At 40.4% G+C, this 25,443-nt stretch overlaps 1 protein-coding gene and 1 non-coding gene across 2 annotated transcripts; one reads left to right on the forward strand and one right to left on the reverse strand.

Moving 5' to 3' along the window:
• Positions 1-13,714: 13,714 nt before the first annotated feature.
• ADIPOQ (adiponectin, C1Q and collagen domain containing) lies at positions 13,715-25,202 on the forward strand. Its single transcript, XM_054585092.1, has 3 exons — positions 13,715-13,787; positions 21,881-22,102; positions 23,036-25,202. The coding sequence occupies exons 2-3, from the start codon at positions 21,889-21,891 to the stop codon at positions 23,554-23,556; spliced, it is 735 nt and encodes a 244-aa protein (XP_054441067.1). The 5' UTR covers positions 13,715-13,787; positions 21,881-21,888; the 3' UTR covers positions 23,557-25,202.
• LOC129080059 (small nucleolar RNA SNORA20) lies at positions 17,931-18,065 on the reverse strand. The gene has a single exon (XR_008530145.1). It is a non-coding gene; the product is annotated as a small nucleolar RNA SNORA20 (small nucleolar RNA).
• Positions 25,203-25,443: the final 241 nt, after the last annotated feature.

The raw sequence follows: 25,443 nt of genomic DNA on the forward strand, positions 1-25,443 counted from the left end.
GGATACATGAACTGGTAAAGTAAGAGAGCATATGTGGGACTGTTCTGGATGACGGGGGAAAGAATATAAAATTGGAAAATGGAGAATAGACCTATGACACCAGATTTAATATCTTGGCAAAGACCCCAGGTGAGAGTATTTGGTTGACCCCTGGGAGCTTGGAAAAAGCAATAGCCCATGTTAAGTAAGGTAGAAATGCCAAAACTATGGTGACAAACACTGGAGGAGGAAATCAAAAGACTCAGGTAAGTGGGATATACCATGTAAGGCCCCAAAACTATTAGCCCACTCTGTTCTTAGAATACAGTCTTGTCCAAAGTGAGAATGAGTGTGTTGAGGGGTCTCCAGCATTGTTAAGAAACTCAGTGTGGGATTAGCCTTTGTAGGCCAAGGCTGCTCGTAGGAGATGCTAGGACAGAGCAGAGTTTTCTGAGCACAGTGGGGACAATAGAATTTCAAAATATTAGAGGCCAGATGGCAGTGCTAAACTCTCAAAAGCAAGGTAGGTACAATTGTCATCATTAGTGGCAAGGTGAGAGGTAGTCAGGGAGGTCTGACAGAGATCTAGGAAAGTGGTTAATACAGCACAGTATCCCAAGGGATATGGCAGATAGGCACCAAACAAGTGTATTGCTCAATTTATGCAACCAAAATAAATCAAAGATGGATGATCAGGAGGCTTATCGCAGCCACAGTAATAAAAAGTCATAAGCAGTTTCTAAGTTTCCAGACCTAAGCCAGTTCAACACAAATCTCATTGGGTGATGAAGAAGCTTAGGTTTTCATGAAAAATGACCCTGCAAAAACCATGGCAAAGTATAAGGTAATGATTTCCTCAGTCTTTACCAAAAGCCATTTACTCATTGAGGGAAAGAGAAATACAAAATCTTTCAAGGTCTATTGGATACAAGGTCTTAGTTGGGATATCCAGGGATCCAAAGCACTCCCCCTGTTGGAGTGGGCAGATAAAATGTCAGGCAATAAATGGAGTTCTGATCCAGGTCTGGCTCATGGCAGATGAACTAGGTTCACAGGTCACCTGCTGGTTATTTCCCTGGTTCCCAAAAGAATAATTGGAATGGCCGTACTTAGTTATAGAACCTACATTGGTTCTTTGGTATATAGGGCTAGGGCTATCATAATGGAGAAAGCTAAGTAGAAACATTTAAAACTACCCTATCATGCACAGCCAAGATGACAGATCAAAGATAATACTATATGAAGGGATATGGCAAATATTAGTGTCACCCTTAAATAGCTAAAGTAGGCAGGAATGGTGGTCCCCACCATAGATGCCCATTTCATTCATCAGTATGACCTGAACAAAAACTAGATGTACTCTTCAGAATAACTGGGTTATCATAAACTCAACTAAGTAATAGCCTCCCCATTGTAAGTGTGAACCAGATACAGTATTTTTGCTAGATCAGATTAAAATGGCCCTGGATACATAGTATCTGGCAATCAATCTGATAAACTTATTTTTTTCCATCTTCCTTAGGAAGGAGGGCCAAAGTAGTTCACATTCTCATAGGACAGGACACAGTATACATTCTGTGGTGTCCCTGAACTATGTTAAATCTGCTCTCTGCTAGAATATAGACTTAAAGACCTGGATCATCGGGACATTCTGCAGAAGACCACATGGTCTACTATATTAATGATGAGAGGAGAAAGAAGTGGCAAATGCATTGGAGGACTAGGTAAAAATGCATGCATTCCAGAGGGCAGAAAAAAAGGCTAAATGAAGATTCAGGGAATTACCACATCAATGAAGTTTTTAGGGGTTCGGTGGTTTGGAGCAAGCTGAGGCATATCCTCCCATTCCCACTAAATTAAGACAAAGTATTATTTCACATATTACATTGGCAGGCCTTTGGATTGTGGGGGAAGCATATTCCATATTTAGAAATACTGTTCTCACTTGTTTACTTAGTGACAAGAAAAACTGCCAGCAGAAAAGGGTTCTGTAGCTGATCCAGGCTGAGGTACGAGCATCAGTGAGCTATACAACCAGAGGGACTCTATGGTATCAGAGTTGTCTGCCGTGGGAAAGGATGTCATGTGGAGAAAAGCAGAATCACAACACAAACCCCTCTAGTAATGACACACATCTATGCCACCTGCAGCAGAGAATCATTCAGAAAAGATAGCCTCACGTGCTACTGGGCTCTGGTAGAGATTGAGCACCTAACCATAGGACATTAAGTGACCAATTGTCCAAATTTTCCCATCTGAAGCTTCTTCAGGTTTTCACAAAGCTACAATCAAGGCATCAGTGGGGGATACGATATCATATGTGAGGATCAGCTGGGGCCAGATTCACTGTGGTTAGAGTCAGAACCCAGCTCCTTACGGATTCCTTTCCTGAGACCTAGATCTTCAGTGGGGCAGATTAGCCAGAAATTAGCCCTGCAGTTTCATGCCCACCAGAGAGCAGTCATTTAGGTGGCAGTGGCACAGTTGTTAAGCAAGTGCTTGAGGTTCTTAAGATCCAGGCCCAAGCCCAGCTCTTTCTCTTTGGACAAATTATCTACCCTCAATGTGCCTTAAATTCATAATCTGGTATTTTACAAAATGGAGGTGACACCTTTTACATGTCTCCCTGTGAAGATTGAATGAGTTGGAGCTCCTAGCACAGTGCCTGGCTCACATGCTTTTCATTCATGTTAGCACAATGGTACTGTCCACTGTTCCTCCAAAGGAAGAGGAGAAAGCCCCACCCAGGCTCAAGCCCTTCAGCAGCGAACAGGAGGTTTCTTTAAGGGAGCTCCAGCTCCCAAGTTAGAATGACCCTATTAATATACTAGAAATTGCCCTGAAATTTGCGTATATAATATTTACCTTTCTCTTCCATTAGATGAGAGAAAAATCTGAAGGGAACCAAAACAAAATAGAGTTCAGCCATTTACAATCTGTGTAGGAAGAGCTGCCTCTGTACCAGCAGGATCTAGAGTGGCTCCATTCCACCATCTAGTGGACAAGAAGGGAAAAGAAATTTACAGAAAAATAAATGATCTCAGGATTTTGTTGTTGAACAAGTGTTTTCTGACTAGTGTTTTAAACTCCTTACTGAGTTCACCTATAAATAGAGTCATTTAACTTTTGTAATGACAAATTACAACACAATATAACTATTAAGCACTGAAACTAAGATCCCTAAAACATTTATATTGACAAACTATGAACTTCGAAGATGGTCTCTGGAAAGAAGAGAGAATGCTCTTGAGTTCTTATCACCATGACTTTTTCTGGCCTACCTCCTCCATTTATATTATCTATCTCTATGTATCACTTTTGCATTTATTTTGGTACGTAGACTAGGAGTAGCCTTGAGCCTCTAAGGGTCATGTTTTCCCCCAAATACTGGGTGAAATGAGTAGGGAAATAAAATCATTCCATTCATTTTCCAAAAATGTATACAAAGTTGTTGGTATATCCGAGATAAATATTTTATAAGGCCTGTGTAAGAATTTTTTTTGTTATACACATGCATGCATGTCTTTCCTGTTTTTATTTCTGAGGTCATTTTGTCACATGTCTATGAAGATATTCATTTTGTCTAGGATGAAGACATTGGCAGCCAAATCTCCCCATAAAGTTAATGATAGCAGCATATCTGAAGTGGCCAGTGCTGTTCTGAGACTATTTTTCACTCTTGCTACTACTAACAATAATAATAGCAGGTGTTACATTTTGATCTGCTATCATGTGCCAGGTACACATAATACTAACTCTCCCAGTAAATGTCTTATATAGCTATTGTGATTTTCACTTTTAAGTGAAAAACTGATGCTTGTGACCCATCATGAGCAAATCCTGACTATGTCCAGGACCACCTGACTAAGATGAATAACTTTAGTCTGACTGGCTGGTTGACCCTTTTGAGTTGGTTTTCTCCCCTGGGAAATGAAACGCTTTGACTAATAAATGTACTTTAAGGTGTTCCCTAATTCTAAGAACTCCTCTGCTAGGAGCAGTGGGGTTTATAGAGGGGCAAAAAGTTTGTTCCTGCTGCCAAGCAGCCCAGGGTACAATGGAAAAGGCAGTGCTGAGGGAACACAGAGTGGGATGTAGCTATTACAGAGCAGATGCTCTTGAAGAGACATCAGGCAGGCCTCTGTGTGACTTCCCACCACCTCCCACCAAACGTCTTTCTCCACTTGTCCTCACCTTCTTTCTCGTTCTTCCTTTCCCGTATCCTCCCAATTCTCCTTCTGATTCTCTTTTTTCTCTTTCTCCCCCTGCTCTGTCCTTGAAGGGTGCTTTTCCAACTATGAGTTTTAACCCATTAGTAGGCCAGAAACTGAATTTACTGGATCTGGACCAGCATTGAGAAAATGAAATAACACAATGCAAAATACTAAAGGGCATCACTCGTAGTGAGGGCAATATTGTGTAAAACTTGTTTTAATGTGTGCGTGCATGGGTGTGTGCACTGGGACAAGATGCATTTTAAGGCAGTAAGAAAGCCCTGCTTCCCCACCCTCACCTGCAGCACTGTGAGCTGAGGAGACCAGGTGCACTGATAGTCCCCAGCAAGGACATTCGAGCCTTGGCAGTGCTGAGAGGATCCCTTCTCTTTCCAGGCTCAGGCAAATCTTTACCTAGAGGTGGGGAATGGCTCAGATGACCCTGAAATAATGCTGTCAATTGGCCAAGTGTGTGTTTCTGAAATTCTTTAGTTCATTTCTGGCTTTCTCATTAGTCTCGCTCCTCCTTTTCACTTACTCTTCCTCTACCATTTGATTCCTGTTTCTTAAACATCTGTAGGGAATGAGGAGGGTTGAGACCAGCCAGCTGTGACATACAGGTGACATCAGCTGTAAAGGAGGCATCTGGGAGCTGCTGCAGGGTCTCATGGAAGCTCTGCAGAGCAGCTTCGTTAGGCTCCTGGCATAACCACTCATGACCTCCTCCACTCAGCAACTGGTGAAAGGTGGTGTGGATGTCTTTCCCAGGTTGAACCTGCTTTAGATCCAACCCAAGCTTGTGAATCAACAGACTGGGATTTTTTAAAACACAAAGAGCCCTTTGCTGCATGTACAGCACTGGCCATGTCAACCAAGTCAAAGAGAGTATAATCTATGGTGGCATATTTTCACACTTTTTATAATACACATTTATGCAGTCAGTCTTTATACAGGTTTCTTAGCAGACTTCTCTGCTTTGGTTTCTCCAATTATCAGTCACAATATAGGCATTTCTCAATGAAGATATGGAAGAAATAGAGCTGGACAGAAGAATCTTCAGGGTTCTGACTGTTAGAATAGGCAGGACACACATCACTTGGATCCTCTGAAACACATTTTCCGCTGATTAGCCAGCCACTTATGTGGAAACACAGCTCAGAGTTTTCTCAATTCTTTGGATCTCAGTCATTTTTCTGAATCATTGAAAATGGCCACACTTGATGGTGCTGGCAGAGTGCAAAGTACCTGAACCTCCTGGCCTCACAGGAAGACCTTCTCCACAAATGTCACATCACAGCTAGACAGCCAGAGGAGCCAGTTCAACACTAGTCATCATGGCTGATGTTCTCAAGTCCTGTCCCAGATGTTCCAGAATGAGTCAGTCTGAACTTATGTTCTGCCCAGTGGACCTTGTGTCTTCTCCAGGGCTTTACACACAGTTGCCACCCCGGAAATAGTTGCTGAATAAATTGTGGTTGCAGTACATTTGTAAAGCCTTTTGAAAATAAAATAAATAAATGAAAGATGACTTTTTTGTGAGTAAAATTTTTGTCATCTTTCCATTTGTTTGATGAGAAAGAACACAGAACAATGATATCAAAATCTAAAACTTTTGGAATAATTATTTGTACTCTCGACAGTTTTAAAATATTCTCATTGTCCCTGGAAATAACATGCTCCAGCCAAAGTGGTTGGAGTAAATCCAGTTTTGATTCTCTAAAATTTTGTGGTATTCTGAAAGCATTCTAAATACTAGCTGTGAAATATGCAATTTAGAGAATATAGAAATCATCTAAATCAGCATGTTCCAGATGTGTGTTTCAGAAAAAGTAAGAGAGTACAAGAAATGAGCAATTTTCTCACTCAAGTTGCAGTATGGGAGAAAAGAAAACATTTATCGTGGCTCAAAGAAGTTTTATAGGAGGAAAACCTGCATTCTTTTATTAACCGCTTTATTTCTCAAACTCTTTGACTGCAGAATTCTTTTCTTTGTGAAATGCCACATGCCATGTGTATTAGTCAGCTGCTGCAACAAAGAGGCCTAACAATATAATGATTTAAGTTTATTTTTACCTCAAATAACAGTTCAGGACAAGTAAAAAGATTGCTCTGTCCTTAGCTAGTCAGGATTCCCACTTCTGTCTGTTTTTTCCACCACTCCTAGAACATCATCTCTGTCTATATATTAAAAACTGGGTCACAAGCCTAGAGGTAATCGTATGTATTGTATACTTGAGAGTTGCTGAGAGTAGACTGTGTTCTCACCACACACACACACACACACACACACAACACAGAGTTAACTATGTCAGGTGATGGAAGTGTCATTTACCTTTTTCTTAAAAAAAGATTTTATTTATTTATTTTTAGAGAGAAGAGAAGGAAGGGGGAAAGAGAGGGAGAGAAACATTGATCAGTTGCCTCTTGCATGTCTCCATCTGGAGACCTCACCCACAACCCAGGCATGTGCCCTGAAAGGGAAACAAACCTGATGACCTTTCATTTGGCAGGGCAATGCTCAACCTACTCAGCCATACTAGCCAGGGCAGAGGTGCTATTTATCTTAATCTTAATAATCAGTTCACAATATATATGCATATCAAATAATTGTATTTTATACTTTAAGTATATACAATTATATTTGGCAATCATTCTTTAATAAACTTTGAAAAAAATCTGTAGTTCTACCAAAAAAAAAAGCTCCCTAAACAGTGTCACAGACATACATGCATTCCAGTTCACAGATAGAGAAGAAATTGAAAGATCACATGTGCAATATTTTAAGACTCAGTATGGAAATAGCACACATCACCTTCTGCCAAATTCTACTGGTGAAAACTTTATCGTATGGTAACTCCTAGCTTCAAGAAGATGTAGCAATTATAGACCTTAATAATGAAGGCCATTTCCCATCCATCAGTCCATTAACATGTATCGTAGTCACCAACTAGCTTGCAGTAAAACAAGGACCAGAACCCAGGTCTTCCAGCTCCTGGTCCAGAGTTCCCATTGCTACACTAACATTTCTGTACTCAGCCAACATACAGGGAGTTCTCCTGTATGCCAGGCTCTGTATCAGAGTATGAGGATGGAGAAAGTTTTATAAAACACAGTCTCCTAATTACATATTTACTCTAGTATGAAGCTTTATAAGTGGATAAACTTTCAGATATGACTTTAATAGTCTAAGTGTGCATCATATTGCTTTTACTGGTTGAGAAGATGGATTCTTCTGAAGAGGAATCAACACATACAATGGACAGAGTAGAGGATCCTGAAATAAGCCCCAATACATTTGAAAAGTGTATGAAAAAGACATTTAAAATTGAAACAGAAAATAAATATGCATGAAAATAGGTGTTGGGTTCACTAAATATACAGGAAAAAGTAAAGCTGGACTTTATTTCATTTTTTTAAGACATGAGGAATTGCTCATGCAAGACTCCAAAGAAGAGGACCGGTTTCTTTCCTCTCTTCTCCCCACCCCTCCTCCCTACTCCCCTGCCTTCCCCTCCCCTCTCCTTTTTCTTCCTTTCTTTGGGAAACCCAGGGCAAATTCTATTTATCTTGTAAATTCTTATACTGCAATAAGCTGAAATATGCTTAAAGGGAAGCCATAACACTTTTCAAAATTAACCACCATTTAATGTATTTAGAAGTCTCTATACCTATGGAAGGTAGTAACCCACAAATGCCCTGTCCCACTGCTCTTACACAGTGCACTCAGCACAAACATCTTCTCAGAGAAGGGCTTGGTTCTTGGTCAAGATGGTCAATCACATAGAAGCCACACTCTTCTATAGCCTGGTAGAGCATGATGTTCTTGGAAGCCTTCTGATCCCTGGAAGTCTTCCTGATCCCTGGGACCACACATTTCTCAGCGAACTCATTCCTGTCCAGTTGCTCCTTGCCTTCTGTGGTCAGAATGCAGCTAATGAATGGGAGGATATAACTGTAGTAGTCACGGCAATCTTTTTTCATAGAAGACCAGTCTTTTTCATGTGAGGCAACTGGGCCCCCATGGTGGAAGTCTTCCAGGTGCTTGTCCTACTGGCCCATCAGTCTAGACATGCCAGGATGCAATAATAGGATACTTATAATCTGGTCCCAGCCTGCTTCACTTTGCTGGATGCCGTGTATGGTGTAATTATACAAAACTCCATTTGTCTTGGTTATTCCAACATGGAGATCAGACCTCCCTTCATACTCCTGGAGAAACGTCCCTTGTGTTGGTCTGAGGAGGTATGAACATTTTTCTTGATGCCCATTGGTAAATGGGTTGGAGATGCCAACAGGCGCTTCCTCCAGCTTCCTTGAGCCCACGTCCTGCTGGCAGAGGGGGCAGCATTGCAACACACTGAAGCTGCAGAATATTTCCTAGAGCGGTTGAATTTAATTCCAGATTTCCCTTCAGTTGAAGCAAAAAAACCCCACCTGACCTTACCCAGCCAGGAAGTCTGCCACTTAGATACCAGCAGATAGCGGACCAATCAAGGACTGCCAAAGGTACTTGAAAGTCAATTAGAAAGCTTCTCTCTCTTCCAAAAATTCCATCCTACTAGAATTAGAATTAGAAAAGAATACTCACCAAAGACTGTTGAAAGATTTCTTCTTTCTAGCCTGTAAAACTCATTCTCCTTTTAACCACCTTCCAGTCTCTACTGGAATAAAAGTGATGGCTTTGAATAAATAGCCTTTGATTAACTCTATTAGGTGGTCTTTGTCCTTTCGATAAAATAATTACAAGTTGATCAAATAGTGAATTGAAAGAAAAAAGAATCATGAACATTCTAGAAGAAAACATAGTTTAAAGAATAACTTTGGAATATGAGGAATTCTACAGGTAAAACACAAAATCCAGAAGCCAAAAGGAAAATAGTAAAAAATTAGATTAAACAGGAAACAAAATATTTTTGTATTAAACATTTTTAAATGCAAAAGATAAATTTTTCAAACATATAACAAGGGATTGATTTCCTTGATATATAAAAAAACTTTTAAAAATCAATGAAAATAGCTCAAAGAAAATGGGTAAAGGAAATGAACACAATTCACAGGAAAATAAATGCAAATAATTAATAAACATATGAAAAGAAGTTTATCTTCACACATAATCAAAGAGTTACAAATTAAAACATGACAAACATCTATCAGAATGTCAAATATTTAAATGTTTGACAGTATGCAATATTGGTAAGGGTATAAGGGAAGTGGTACTCTCATACCATATTGGGAGCAAGATACATCACTATTGAATTTTTGAAAATTAATTTACCACAACTATCAACATTTAAGATGTACATATGCCTTGATCTTGCTATTCTACTTTTAGGAATTTATTTTATGAGCAAAGGTATATATGAACAGGGATATTTCATAGTTTTCATTTTGGGGGAATAAATGCTCAGCAGTGTGACAGCTATTTACTTTTTAAAGAAACTGCTTAACTATTTTCCAGAGTAGCTATACCATTTTTCATCCCTACTGGCAAATCATCAGTGATCTATTTTCATTGTATCATTTCCCAGATTTAGTATTCTGAATGATTTTTTGATCCTAAAAATATTGTGCTATTCTCCCTACCTTAAAAAAAAATTCAGGAAAGAATCAAGAAGGCAGAGGAGTGAGTGGAAGTCACACTGACCTCCTCCCAGGACCAACCTGGAATTACAACTAAATTATGGAGAAATCACCTGGAACGAACAACTGAACAATAGCAAGAAAGGAGCATTTTAACCTCAGACAGACAGAAGAATCAGTTTTAGCACAACCTAACTGCTTCTGGGCTTGAATATTTTACTTCAAAGTGTCATGATTGCTGAGAATTTATAATAGATTTAAATTTTTTAATATTTTATAATGGATCTTGACATTTAAATAAAAAAATAAATAAATAAAATCTGCATAAAAAAAAAAGAAAGAAGGAACTCCCTCCTTTTGAAACAACATAATGGAACTGGAGAATATTATACTAAGTGAAATAAGCTAGCTGGTGAAAGACAAATAACATATGATCTCACCTATCAGTGAAATCTATTCAACAAAATAAACTAATGATGAAAATAAATCACAGGCAAGGAAACATGGAGCAGACTGAAAGTGACCAGAGGGGATGGGGAAGGAGGACAATGGTGGAAAGAAAGAGAAGGAACTAAACAAAGAACATGGATGAACGACCCATGGGCATGGACAACAGAGTGGGAATTGACTGTGGGAGACGAGGGGGGAGGGTGTGATGGGTGGAGGAGGGCAAAGGGGGAAAACTGAGACAATTGTAATAGAATAAACATGATTTTAAAATAAAATTTTTTGAAAAAGTAAAAACAAAAGAAAACAAAACAAAACCCAGAAAAAAGAAAATCAAAGCCCATAGTTTATGTTAGGGTTCACTGTTAGTGATGTATATTCTATGAGTTTTAACAAATATATAATGGCAGATATTCACCATTATATATTTTCCTACTATTTTTAATTTTAGCCATTCTAGTAGGTGTGTAGTGACATCTCATTTCTGGTTTTAATTCACATTTCCCTAATGGCTAATGATGTTTAGCATCTTTTCATGTGCTTATTTGCCTCTTGTATATCATATTTCATGAAATATCTTTCATGTCTGTTGTCCATTTTCTAATTGAATTTTTTTTTTTACTGTTTAGTTTTGAGAGTTACAATTAGTCTAAAGCATGCGTGACAAAACAGATATTTAAATTAGTAGCAAAGGTTTCTTTGAACAAAGTGCAATTGTAGCCAAGTCTTTGGAAGAGATAAAGGAATATTTCCTTTCTTGACATTTCTAGGGATTTGGGGATAAAGTGGAAGGCTACCAGATATGCTCACTCTGCCATCTTGCTCCAATCTTCTGTATTATTTTTCAAAAACAGTGATTGTGCTTATTATTCAATTAAGATTATGTTTTAAAAATCACAGTAAGGAAAATATATGGCAATATTTAACCATACTTAATGGAAACTTAGGAATGTGGCCTGCTCCTTCTATGCTCCAACTCACATGCTCAAGGGGATTGAAGAGGAGCCATGATATCCTGGAGGAAATGATCACATTTTTTGATTGTTTAGTAACAGTTCTGTGCTGGGAAAAAGACTAGCCTCAAGGCATTTCTGGCTGAATGTTTATCAGTTACAGTCTCTAAACTAGTAGGCAGCAGAATTGCTTCTTTCTACATGATGGCCTTTGTGGTAGATGGCAGATTTCCCTGAGGCCTCAAAATGGCAGGTTTCCAAAATGTCACTGGCTGACAGTCAGACCCAGCCAGTCTTGGTGTGATTTGAGGGCTAAAGTCATTCTACCTTGTGCAATAGTCAAAGCCTATAATAAACAGCTGCAGTCTCTAACGTTGGTCAAAAACACTTTTTACGCCAACCTCAAAGCTACCCTAAAATACATGCATGAATCTTAGGGTCCCAGAGTCCATCTGGAGAGGTAAAGAACATGAGGTATTACAAAGCAAATGGATTTTGTAATCGGATGGATCTGAGTTCAGATCTTAGATCAGTGCCTGGACAAATCACTTGCACTCAATTGCAACTCATTGCACTCCAGCTACTTTATTTGTAAAATGGGAAACAATCATAGCTATCTCCAAAAGAAGATTATAACCAGTCACTTTTTCATTGACTCAACATTTATAATTGCCCACCTTATACCAGATCTTATTCTGGGTCCTAGGGGACACAATACTGAACAGGCAATGTGCCAGCTCTGTGAAGTTTATATTCTAGTACGAAGAGAAAGATAGTAACACAGATCAAAAAATAAGTAAGAAAATGCCACAAAAGAGATGAAACAGAGAGTTGCTACAGTTTCTCTGTGTTCTCTCGTTGGTTCAACCTAATTGGCAAACTGTATAGAACCTCATTTTTTTCACAGGCCCATTATCTAAGCCAGCAGGCCCTTGGGAAAGTGTCTCATGACTAATTTTAATGGCCCAGTGATGATGGAAAGAGACTTGACTTTGGGTGGTGAACATACAATACATTATACAGATGACGCATTATAGAACTGTATACCTGAAAACTCTATTATTTTATTAAACAGTGATACCCTAATAAATTCAATAAAATTTTTTTAAAATGTAACAGCCTAATGTGACTCCTCTGGAAATGTTTGCATATACTACATATCATGAAATAATGTCATTTCATTCAACGTTTTGTTATAATGTTGATGAGATGCTGTAGGCACTTAACTCTTGTTTGTATCAGTTAGACAATGGTAAAATTGGTTTTGTTTTATGTCACTTCACTTAAAGTTGCAGAAACTATTGATGATATTAAGTGAGGACTTATTGTATTAGCAGAAGGCCAAGGCCTTAGGTCCTTCTTTTACTTCACTTTACTGGTGGACTTTTAGGCTCTATGTGGCCAGTGGAGGTGGTATTTGGGGACAAGTAGACACTTACTTGCCCAGCCTCTGCCTGAGAACATTCTATTTCTGAATGTCTTGTAAAAGTTGTTGCTGGGATCATGACTTAATGAAGTGGAATTTGTGGCTTGCAGGAACCAGCTTTGATCCTGCCCTTCAAAAATATAACATGGGTTTCCCAAGAAAGAGCCCAAGGTGATGAATGTTGCTATTTCAAGCCTAAGCTTCCTAGGAACGCAAGTGTGGGTGTCAGCCTCTGGTCCTCCAGGCTGCTCTGGCCCAGAGCTGGGTTCCATGATGATAGGTGGATTAGGCACATGCTTAAGGTACTGGTAAAAAAGAACTTGCATACATATGAAAAATTAGCTTTCAAAGCCTTATTTAGAATTTTGGAACCAGAAAAATCTTGGAAGGTTGTATTCTAATATCATGTTTTATGTAAGTTTTCTGTTATGTTGAATGTGAGTTACAGAGGGGGGGTGAGCTCCATAATCTTTTGGAATTCAGGGTCTCTAAGTTTATAATCTGGCCCTGCCTCATAACACCCAGAAACTTCCCCTCACCTCAGTTCTCAAATTAACACACAAAGTTTCTCACTAATCTGGGGTCCAGACCAGAGAGTAGAAAATGTGATCTATTTCTTACTCTATGGCAGCTCTCTCTGACTATTTTCCCTTCTGTAGTGCCAATGACTGAACCACACAGTTTCATACCTCATCATGCACAATGACCAGGAGCGCGATGGTAACAATAGGTGCCTCTGATTTTTAGGGCAAATCTGTGGGGACAGAGAGGTCCCCTGGACCACTGGGTGATTTTTTTTTTTTTTTAAAACATGAGGGAGCTTTCCCTACAATGCAGAAATATATTGTTTTTCTACTTCTGGTCTTGACTTTTACCCCATCTTCTATTGCTGTTTTAGGAAGCAAAAGTAAGGGCCAAGGCCTGGGAACATGAGTGTTTGACTGAAGCTCCACTTGGCCTCCCCAGCCCAAGCTGGGTTGCTCCAGTTCCCCAGAGCAGAGACCTGGGAGAGCTTCCAGGGGCAAGGTGCCTGCCCATTGGTCTCTGGCCCTCACCAGGTTGGCCAATGGGAAGGGACAACTCTGAGGTGGGGACTGCCTACCCCCACGAGTACCAGGCTGCTGAGGCTGGCTCATCTCCTCACTTCCATACTGACTGCAGTCTGTGGGTCTGATCCCACACCTGAAGGTAAGAGCAATTTGATTAAAGTTCGAGGGTGAGGGTAGGGGTGACTACCATGCAGTGGGGACTCTGGCTGGAATGTGCCCACACTCTCCTGTTGCAACAGGATGGTGATAGATACAGCAAAACTCTAGCCGGCGCAGCTTCCTCAATTCTCTCACAGTTCCAAGAGCAAAGGGACTGTTCATTGGGTCAAAATACTTGGGACCATCTTGAATTTTGCACAGTTCACCCTGTGGCAAGATGCCTACTCAGAGAGAAAGTTAAGGTCAGTGAAGTGGCAGGGGGTAGTCCAGTGATAAAGTCCAATTAGATAAGAGGAGAACGGGGATCAACCTCTTCTCACAGAAAGAAGCACAGGAAGAGGAAGCTTGTGAAAAGCCCGAGCTCCCACATCAGACTGAGTTTGAAATCCAGTTCTACCTACCACGTGATTCTACTTAGCAAATACTATTGAGCAGATTCTATGGGCCAGACACTGGGTGAGGCTCATGAGATACAAAGATGAATGAAACATGGTCGCTGCCTATAGATTTGGGGGAATCTGTGGACATGGGAATATCTGCGGAGAGGTAGGGATATCTCACAGGGTAATCGAGAGGTTCAAATGAGACAAAGTGAGCAAAGGGCCTGGTGTATACTGGGAGCTTATGAAAAGTCTTACTTTTAGAAGACGCCTTTCTGACAGAAACTGTTGGATCTGCCTGGCCTTTGCCAAGCTCAGTTCTGCTTGCCCCAGTGAGCACAGTGTTTGAGGCATCCTGGTTGTTTTCAGCTGTAGATGCAGAGGTCAGAGTGGGAAGCGTTTTAGAGATCAGGCCAGGCCTCGTGTGTCAGGGCATGTGGGTCCCTGGTCTGGAAAGTTTCTCGCTTTCAGATCCAGCCTTGCAAGGGGTGCAGCCACCTCAATCCTGGTGACTCCTTTATTAGGAGTAAGGCTGGCTCCTCCTGACAAGGCTGGGGAGCAGGGGAGCCCTTCATACTGGCAGAATGTGCCCAAAGGAGCATGAAGGTATCTGCTTTGTTGTTGAAACAGAACAGCAGAAAGAGAGCTCTGCAGCTTAATTGGCAGTCCTTGTCGCTGCCCTCCTTTAATTCTTGAGGAGTTGTAAAGAAAGACACAGGACTTGCATCTTGTCCTTTCTATGGTGGCTGCAGGGATAAAATTTTCATTTACTCCTGTCAAGCCAGGAGACCTGCAGCCTCAGACACTTGGCTAAGTTCACAAGGTAGATGCTCTGCAGGCAAGAAGCTTTCAGTTAGGAATTCCTTCATGTGCAGAGAGACTGATCCTAAAAATGTGGTGGAGGGATGCTCTGCTCTACCACTTCTTTGAGAGCATGGTTGTGTGTGTGTGTGTGTGTGTGTGTGTGTGTGTGTGTGAGAGAGAGAGAGAGAGAGAGAGAGAGAGAGAGAGAGATTTGGGCGCATGGATGCTGACAGCTCTCCCAGGGCTGAGTTAAAGCTTTCAGGTAATCCTCCTGGGAGCTGAGTTGATTCCTCTGCCATTGAAATTGCTGGTATTCTACCATTTTTGACCTTTAAAAGTGGCAAGTTCACATAATTCCAAACGAGTTGCGTGATTTTAAGCCAGCATGTAGGGCTCTTCGAGTCTCAGATTCTTCTATATAGTGGAATCAAAAGCTGAGCTATGGGGAGGAGTAAATGAAATAAGATTTGAAAGTGCCTCATGCAATTTCTACTGCAAAGTACTCTTTCCAATTTGAATGTGTTCTCATGGTCCTCATCTTACATGACCTCATTTAGCCGATTAAGAAGCTGAGTCTGAGAAGCCTCTTTAGAGGCAGTGTACTGTGATAGAAAGCGCACTGGTTCGAAAGCCCGACTGGAATCTCACAGGGATCATTTTTTTAATCTCTCAATTTCCTTATTTCTAAAGTTGGGGTTATTTTCATTGCTTCATGGAATTCTTGTGAAGGTTAAAATAAATAATACAATAATGTGTAAGAGATCTTCGTGTGGAAGCTAGGTTCTAGGAAGATCTAAGAAATGAATCTCTCTCCTTCCCCTTCGCTTCCCATTTGTAAAAGCAGGGCAGAGGCGAAATGGATTCTGGGGTCCCTTTTGTCTCCCAGGGACTTGGTGAACTGTGCTTTAATGCCCTTTCCTGCTGGAAGAGTTGGCATCGGGCGACTTTTCCCCATACTGCTCTGTCCCCTGCCAGTCCCAAAGGAGACCTCATCGTTGTATTTCACAAGATTCTGCCGTTGTTACTGAAATTCCAGCAGGTCAAGGGAGCATTTCTCATACATTTTAATGTATGAAAATAACAGCTCATACTATGGCTGTTAAGGAGCCAAAGGACATCATGATCACCCCCTTGTATAACTTGAAAAGCAAACAGACCCTCTGCATGGTGTGCCATGAATCCACTGCAGTAAAAAGAACTCAGCCTTTGAATTTCAAATGGCACCTCTGAACACTTTCACTTCTTATCCTTGGGGAGAAGTTACCAAACTTCTCTGGTTCACAGATTTCTCTTGTGGGAATTGAGTCCTACCTTCTGGGGTTGTGGGGATGAAATGAGATTAAAGAGGTGATCCATACAAGTGGTCCATAAATATGTGTATGTATTTGCTTCCCTGCTCTTCATTTATATATATGGGACACTATAAATTTACAAAATACTCTTTAATATTTTTAGTCAATTGGTTTGTACAATAATAATGTGAAATAAACTAGATAAAGATTAGTATTATTAATGATCACATCTGCAGGCAAAGAGCATGATGTCCAAGATGTGGGGTGGAGGTGGGTAAGTTACCCAGTGAGTTAATGGTGGAGCCTAGACTCAGACGCCAGGTCACTTGTGTTATGACCTGGAGGTTTTTTCATGCTATTGTCTGTGTCCCCATCCTATGGAGTGAAATAGAAAAAGGGAGATGCACGGCCCTGATGCTGTTTTCTGCTTCTGGGCTATGCCTAGGAGTCCACTATTGGGCTTTGGAAGACCAGAATTTGACTGGCAGCTCCTCCATGTGTAGTTCTGGGATCTTGGACAAGTCACTTAATCTCCTTGAAGCTCACTTTCCTCATCTCTAAAGTGGATATAATCAGAGCTAACATTTATTAAACACTGACATGTGCCAGGCACTGTTCTAAGTACATTATATGGATGATATCACATAAACCTCCAATTACTTACTATATGGCTGAAACATGTTACAGGTAAGAACAAATTATTTTCACCCAAACACTGAGACCATGGAACATATGTTTCCTATTTCTGCCTCATGCTGTTTCTCAGAATGGGTGTGAGAATTAAATGAGGTATTAAGGTAAGAACTTTCTATACAACAAAAAATTATAAGTGGAACTTGGCATTGAGCTTCATGATCCATGTAAAAGGTCTCTCTTTTCTTTTGACAGCTTATTGTACTTTAATATGTAATACACAGGTATAAGACAACTTCATCTTACAGCATTGTAAATAAGAGAGAGATCACTCATGAAGGGCTCCTGAGTGAACAGCATCTTCATAACCTCCATGCTTATAATTTTGGCTCTCTGTATGTAATTCAATAAAATCATCAATTCTAAGAATGGTAATTGCAGCTTTTGTTGCAAATTTCAAGCTCTTAACTTTCAATTATGGTTGGTTCAAACACCCTTGCTTGTTTGTTGTTTTGAGGTTTAGCATGGATCAGATCAAGACCAATCTATTTTAGATTTTTGTTTTGAGTTAACTTGAGCCTCATTATGAAAAGCTCTTAACTTTGCAACCAGATCAGTAGAGTGTTGGGCAGCAGTAACTGCCAGCATAATAGAACTAACAAGAAGAGATTGTGCAAACTCTGCAATAGCAAGCTGCTCCTGAGACCCCATGCTGGTTGTATAGTTTTTGAGGTATACGGAAAGGGCTGCTTCTACAGCACCCCCACCCGGAACCACAGATTTTGACTTCAAAACTCTCGTCACACAAAAAGCATCATATAAAAAGCACCCCACCTTATCACACATGAAATCACTTGCCCCACAGAAGGTAATTGATGCAGATGTAATGAGCTTTAGTGCTATTAAATAAATAATATTCTTAAATCAATACTTTTATAAAATAAGTCTACATAGAAATTCGCTGTAAGCACTCTGATTAAATCCTGCTTAAATAAGGACATTTGGACATGGAAGCCATGTCTGGACTGTGCATGCAAAAGAGATGAAATGGTTATTTCATCTCCATTTACAATGGCCCAATGTTACTTTATACCATCCATATAACTGCTCCCATCATTGAAAAGACTATAGCAGAAAATAAGTGAAAAGTAAAAGGTTTTGTTATGTCCTTGCTGATGTGGCTCAGCTGGTTAGATGTCATTCCACAAAACAAAAGGTAGCCAGCCCCACTCCCCACCAGGACACATGCCTGGTTCCAGGTGAATGCAAGAAGCAACCAATTGGTGTTTCTCTCTCACAATAATGTTTCTCTCCCCCTCTTTCTCCCTTCCTTCTCCTCTCTCTAGAATCAATAAAACAAAAAAGATTTTTTTAAAAGTTTCTTTATACGCACAATTTAGTCTTACATCACAGAGTTTCATTTAATAATTTTTCTCCTATTGAAATAAAAGTTTTTCAAAATCTAAGTGTAACATTTACTATATCTAGACAAAGAGTACAGATAATTTTAGAACAATTTTTGACACTTAGGGACCTCTGCATGGACTGTCAATTGTTATCAATTACTGATTTTTCCACCCAGAACTAGGTTAGAAGACAATCTTGCTCTTCAATCAGAATCTGTTCTTAGCTTGTTCCCAGGATCATGTACCCATTTTCCCTCCACCCTTCTTTCAGTGCCTCCAGCCCATGCCACTGTCATAGAACCACGTTGTCCCGCTTAGTAGAAAAATCTGTCTATCACACTGAGGTGTTGAGACAGAATGTCATCTCTTCAGCTGTGAGAACGCACTTGCCCTCAGCAATTTTGGAGTAAGCCCTGCATTGCCTGTGATCTTCGGGGCCCACCATAGCTTCCTCCCCCAGGTCTCATATTCTGGATTCTCTCCTCATGTTTGTCCGTAGGGGAAAAAACACAGCCTCATAGATTCTGCCCTTCTCATTTCTGGAGAAAATAAGCACAGAACCTCTCGGAGGTCTTACCAGGAAGGGAAGTTTAAAGACATATGAAGTCTTCAAAGCCTCAGAACAATTATTCTTCCTAAATACAAATGGGGCTTTGTTGGTCTCTTCTTGGCTTCTCATTCAACACTCTTCTTTCTTATTTTGGGGCAAGCCAAGCCTAAACCATCTAATTTTATTCCCAGCGCTACTGAGAACACCGAGCTGAGAACACCGTACTGAGCCCTCCGCATCCAGTAGAGGGCGACAAAGGTACATGTAGAGGGTAAGAGTGAAGCTTGACTAGAGACTCATGACCACCAATGGGCAGCATCTGTGCCAGTCAGCACCTGTTGCTGTGTTGTCTCTCTTTCTCTCTGTCTTCCTCTCCGTCCGCCCATCTCATTCTCAATTCTCACTCTACTTATAAGATTATATTTGAACTTGATATTTGATAAGTGATGCATCAGATCGCTAGAAAGGATTAATTTAAACATGCCTTTAGCCCTGGTTGGGTGGTTCAGTTGGTTGGAGCCACCAAAAGGTTGTGGGTTCTATTCCTGGTCAGGACATGTATGGGAGGTGACTGATGTCTCCTCACATCAATGCTTCTCTCTTTCTCTCCCTCCCTTCCTCTCTCTCTAAAATCAATAAACATCTTTGGGAATAATCATAGCATATGTGACAAAGTGTTTGTATAAAGAACTCACAATAATTAATTAAAAAATCACATTGTGCCTCTAATTACATAAGTGATAAACAATGTTAACAGAGGCATCATGAAAAAAGAAATTCAATTAGATAGAAAAATAAATTACAAAACAGACCTTTCAGAGAATGTACGGTTCACTAATGATCAAAGCGGTGAGGAACATGTCTTTTGTTCACTCAACTAACAACAACAAAAAATGTTTTTAATGATAATATCCAAAGGTGGTGACAGTAGTTAAAATAAGCTCTTTTATACATACCCTGGCATAATACTGGGTAACAGTATAACAAACTAGAGTTTGGGAAAATGCCTCAAGAACCTTGAAAATGTTCCTATGTTTCGGCCTACTAATTTTACTTCTAGAAATGTGTAATAGCAGAAAAATAATTTTGGGAAAAAGCTATATGCCTGAAGATATTTTTTACAGGTTTTAAAATAATATTTTAAAATGGAAATGAGCCAAAAGTTCAACAAAATGGAAATGGTTACATATAATTTGGCTGTATCCATTTGATGTGCAAACACATTTAAAATGATGATTGTGAAAACTAGAAAAAGACAAGGCAAAAGTAGGGAATAAAATATATGTAAAGAATGTTTCCACTATGTTTAAAAATAAACAAAAGAATTCTTGGGATTGAGGATTGTTTTGTTTTCTGTAGCTTCCACATATGTTTATATTACTAGTTTTAATAAATACACGTGTGTGTGTATGTGTATGTATACGTAATGTATATGTATATATATGTGAAAGATTAGGTGGTTTTGTCACATAGAGCCCTAGGTAATGGAGCATACGAGTGGATTCCAGACAGTATATGCACATCTTTGGAAGTAAGATTGCCAATCAGGATCTTTCCTGCACCCTCAGAGAAGAGCTGTCTCCTGGAGCCAAACCCAATTCTGGAGAATTCACATTATCTATAAGAGATAAGCAAACTGGTGAAAAAGAGTGAGCATTTACAGTAAACAAAATACATATAGACTATGTTTTGTTTAGAATCAGGTTCTTGGGATTAACCATATTTCAAACTCAACAGAGGGTCTTATTGATGCTTGTGATCCAGAGACTTAGGACTTTTTCCCCTGTCTTCGGTGCTTTCAATGATCTGGTACACTTTAGGGATGGAGAGATTAAGATTCTGGCAATCAGATGTGGGGGCTGAGATCACCCTAATATCAGAGGCAGAAACTAGGTGGGTACCACAGTCCCTAGGTATGCAAAGGACAGCCTTCTGGGAGGGGACCATGGTGGGACAATTCTGAAACAAGGACACCCTTGGCCACCTGTGCCACTTGAGCTTTTTGCTTGGGCTCCCCTCACATATTTCAAATATACTCTACCCTCTCTCCCTCTTTTCCTCTTCTTTTTTCTCCTTCCTTTTCTTCCTCCTTCCCTTCCCCCACACTTGTGGTTTAATGGGGGAAATGGGTTAACTAATTAGGAATTACAGTACGGGGCAAGAAGAGAAGTGCTGGAGATAGGTGAGGGCACTGGGGACCACAGAGGAGAAACAACCAACCCAGGTGAGGAACAGAGAACTGGGAGGTGTTCCTGAGAGGCAACGCCTTGACTGTGCCCTGAAGGCTGTACATGAGATCAGCCATGTGAAGAGGTGCAGCTAAGGGTGGCTCAGGCAAATGGTCAGTGGATATTCTCCCAGGACAATGTGTCTCTGGTTGTCTAACCCAAGACAAGGCTGTGTGTGCATGCATTGTGCATGTGGATACATGTATGTGGGTATATGCACATGCATCCATGCATGTGTAGGAGCAAATGAGTAGTATATCAAATGGCCTAACATCACCCAGGGAAAAGGGGAGAGGAAAAAAGAGAATAGGAGAAAAAGGAAGAGGAACAGACATTAAAAAAAAAAAAAAGGAAAGAGAAGTGAAGAAGAAAATGAAAGGAGCTGAGAGAGAAGAGGTGGTTAGAATTGAAAGGAATGACCTGACTCAACGTTCTTGGAAAACTCAAGGAAAAGATTCTTGACAAATTGATTCTTAGAGCTTTCCCTGTGTATGGTCCTGTGCTCACATATGAGTAAATTGGTGGGGTGGTGTTGTGTTATCACTGAACTCACAATCCTATTGAGGAAAGGAGATTGCACACAAGGAATATCCTAAATATTGCAAATGGCAGGGCAGAAAGAGATTGAGCTGAAGTGAAATAGAAAAATCTTCCTGGAAGATGTGAGTATTGGAAGAGCAGGTCTCAGAAGTGAACTCAGCTGAGATGGTGAGAGTCTGGCTTAGGTCCTAATGTGTGTGCTGTGTGGGGTGTGTTTTTTCATGACTGACCTAATTCCAGGGCTCAGGATGCTGTTGCTACACGCTGTTCTACTGCTGTTAGTCCTGCCCAGTCATGGTCAGGACATCACGACCGAAAAGCCTGGAGTCCTGCCTGCCCTACCCAAGGGGGTCTGCTCTGGTTGGATGGCAGGCATCCCAGGGCATCCTGGACACAACGGGATCCCAGGCCGCGATGGCAGAGATGGCACCCCTGGCGAGAAGGGTGAGAAAGGAGATGCAGGTAAGAACAAGTTTTTTGGCCTTCTCTCTCAGACTTCTCCTGGGTAGAGGAGGGTTTTTAGAATGATACAAGTGTTTTAGTTATTTACTAAGGTCTAGATTCAAAGATGAAGCGAAGTTTTCTATATGTGACTCATAAGCAACCTAAAGTGGATTTTGGGATAGCCTTCCAGTGGTGAGAATAGGTGACACCTGTAAAATCAGGTATCCTTGACTGTGCTCTATCCATACCTCCTTCCCTGTCCCCTTTTCCATCCCCGTCTTCATCCATCCATCTCTATTCCAAACTAGTTCATATTCTTATTTCTATTCATTTCTCCTTAATTCCCATTTCATCCAGTGGCATTCAACCACACTTAATGTACACCTCCTGCAAGTCACAGTCCTGCTCCTGGGAAACTCTTGGTCTTTTAAAGAAGATAAGTCTAATGCACAAGACTCTGTGAGAAATTACTATAAGGAAGCTTACTCAAAATATGCCATATCGAATGTGGACAAGTGCCAAAGTATAAAACAGAGAAAAAAAATGCCCTCGGTGCACACTTGGATTAACAATGAAGGCTTTAGGAAGGAGGAAAGGCTTAAACTAGATCTTGGAAGATGAGCAGACAGAATAAAGGAGGGAGGGCATCGTACACAAATGGGATAGAGGAGCAAAGGTATAATTGATTGAGCTAGCATATAAGGAGTTGACAGGTAGAGGGTCGATGATGCAGGCTTATAAGACATAGGGTGGAAAGAATTTATGGGAATCTGCTGGGGTGATGTAGAAATAAGGGGCATAATGAACTCTCCCCATTGTGAACTCCCAATGGTTCTTGCTCTGCAAGTGAAGCAGGTTGTGTGTAGGTGTTATCAGGACAGTGCTTTAGTTGGAATCAACTTAGGTAGGAGTTCTCTTTCTTGTGGTCACTGAGGTCTTCTCATTTCTTAGGTCTTGCTGGTCCTAAGGGTGACACTGGTGAAACTGGAGTGACTGGTGTTGAAGGTCCCCGAGGCTTTCCAGGAGCCCAAGGCAGGAAAGGAGAACCTGGAGAAAGTGCCTATGTATACCGCTCGGCATTCAGTGTGGGATTGGAGACTCGAGTCACTGTCCCCAGTGTTCCCATTCGCTTTACCAAAATCTTCTACAATCAGCAAAACCACTATGATGACACCACTGGCAAATTCCACTGCAACATTCCTGGGCTCTACTACTTCTCCTACCACATTACAGTCTATCTGAAGGATGTGAAGGTCAGCCTCTACATGAACGACAAAGCTGTGCTCTTCACCTTTGACCAATACCAGGACAAGGATCTGGACCAAGCCTCTGGCTCTGTGCTCCTGTACCTGAAGACAGGTGACCAAGTCTGGCTCCAGGTGTATGGGACTGGGGAACATAATGGGCTTTATGCAGATAATGTCAATGACTCTACCTTCACAGGCTTCCTTCTTTACCATGACACCAACTGATGACCACTCACCCAGAGACTCCCCAGGGCCAAACAACCCAGAAATCAAAGAAAGGTCCACAGGTTTTCAGTTTGGTTAGGAGACTGATGTTATTATTTAGCCAGAGAGTTCTGAACATTATTCATTTATTTACTCATTCATTCATCAAGTACTTTTTTAAAAATATCATACACTATGTTCTTAGTCCTAAAGATGATATGTTCCCTTGCCTCAAAGATGTGGTATATTGTGGCAATAAAGGGATAATAGCATTTACTGGAGAGCTTCACATACATGACAAGATAACTGACTACAAGAAAGTATTTAACAGTGTTATTCTACGCCCACTGTTTCTCTTCGTGTTCATGTCAATCCTGTGAGGTATCAGAAAAGATCTTACTCTCACCTTTTTGCAATTGGGGTCCTGAGGCTTAGAGAGTTAAGTCAATGCCTATGGTCTCTACTAAGTGGTGGAGTTAGAAGTCACACTCAGGCCCATGGAACTTTTCTATTTTAATGTGTCCTTTTTTAGGAGTGCTTGGTCTCTTTGGGATGTTGTTTGGGCATGGCATCTCTTGTCCTTCTCACCTGAGGGCCACTGAATTGGTCTTTATCATGAGTTAAATCTTTTCCCAATAGGGCTCCCTCAGAGCAGGTGGTTCTATGACCATGTCCCATTTTAGCTGGACCACTCAATGGCCCCTGCACTTTTCTTTCTTCATGCTCTTCTTTCTAACACAAAAAGCTACCTCCATTTTCATATGTTGAAATCCTCCCTGTTCCTCAAAGCTGCCTGGTCAGGAAGCTTCTCTGAAAGTTCTGCAAACCTTCCTCACATACTATGCTCCTGTGCTTCTTTAGGTATTATTCTGAATGAGAGCCCTGGGCATGGGAGACATCTTCCCCAAGGCCAAAGACAACATCCAGAAAGACCATATTTCCTCCATATCTGAGTCCCTTTGCAGGTCCTCGATCAATGCCTTATGAAAACCAATCTCCTGAATCTCACATCTACCTAGAATTAACTCCATTTCAGTCTTTTCTTGTTGTATAACTAATCTTTAGCTACAAAAACATTGTTATTTTAGAAACTCCCTGAGTTAAGCACTTAATCCTTGTTCTACTGTACAGTTTGAATAATTTTCACTGAGCTTAGGAATGATTTTGCTTTCCAGAACACTTCAAGAATTCTTCCTCAAGGAGGTAACTTGAGCCTGCAATGTAAAACCCATGAAGGAATTTAAAATAATAACTGCTTGATGTGATATGATAATTAGCCTGATTGTGGTGATTATTTCACAACGTACATCTATATCAAATAAATAAAATTATATACCTTAAATGTAAAATATATACAATTTAACTGCAAAATATTCCTTGAAAAGAAAAAAGGGATTACAAATAGTTGATAGCGGTAAACATCCTCTCAGGAGACAAGAACTTAACTAATGCTCTTCCGATGTTTTAGCAAAAGCAGAGTTAATAGCATTCTGTATTAATATAGAAATGGAAACCTATTTTTTTGCTCACAGTTTTAAATTCTGAACGATCCCCTTTTATATATGCATTGCTATTCATTGATTATTATTTCTACATATAAAATTTTTTCTTTTAAAATGATTTTGTATTGTTATTTTCTACAAGTAAAGATACTGTCCAGCATTAAAAGCAGAAACATTTGCATCACATGGCTTTTGTTTTCATTTTTGGAGAAAGACATGGGGTACAGAGAAAGATGAAGGGTAAACCTTGTGCTAGCCAGGACTCTGTCTTGTGAATGAGAGAAAACCCAACTCAAACTAACAAACAAAACACCAAGTTTCCTTTCAAAATAGAAATACCAGAGCTGCTCTGTCAACCAGAGGCTCAAATGATATCATTAAAGGGCTTTTTCTGTCTTTCTTTCCA

This window comes from Pteronotus mesoamericanus, unplaced genomic scaffold (genome assembly GCF_021234165.1).
Source record: "Pteronotus mesoamericanus isolate MK-2021 breed Mesoamerican mustached bat unplaced genomic scaffold, CSHL_Meso_final contig_82, whole genome shotgun sequence".
NCBI classification, from domain to species: domain Eukaryota; kingdom Metazoa; phylum Chordata; class Mammalia; order Chiroptera; family Mormoopidae; genus Pteronotus; species Pteronotus mesoamericanus.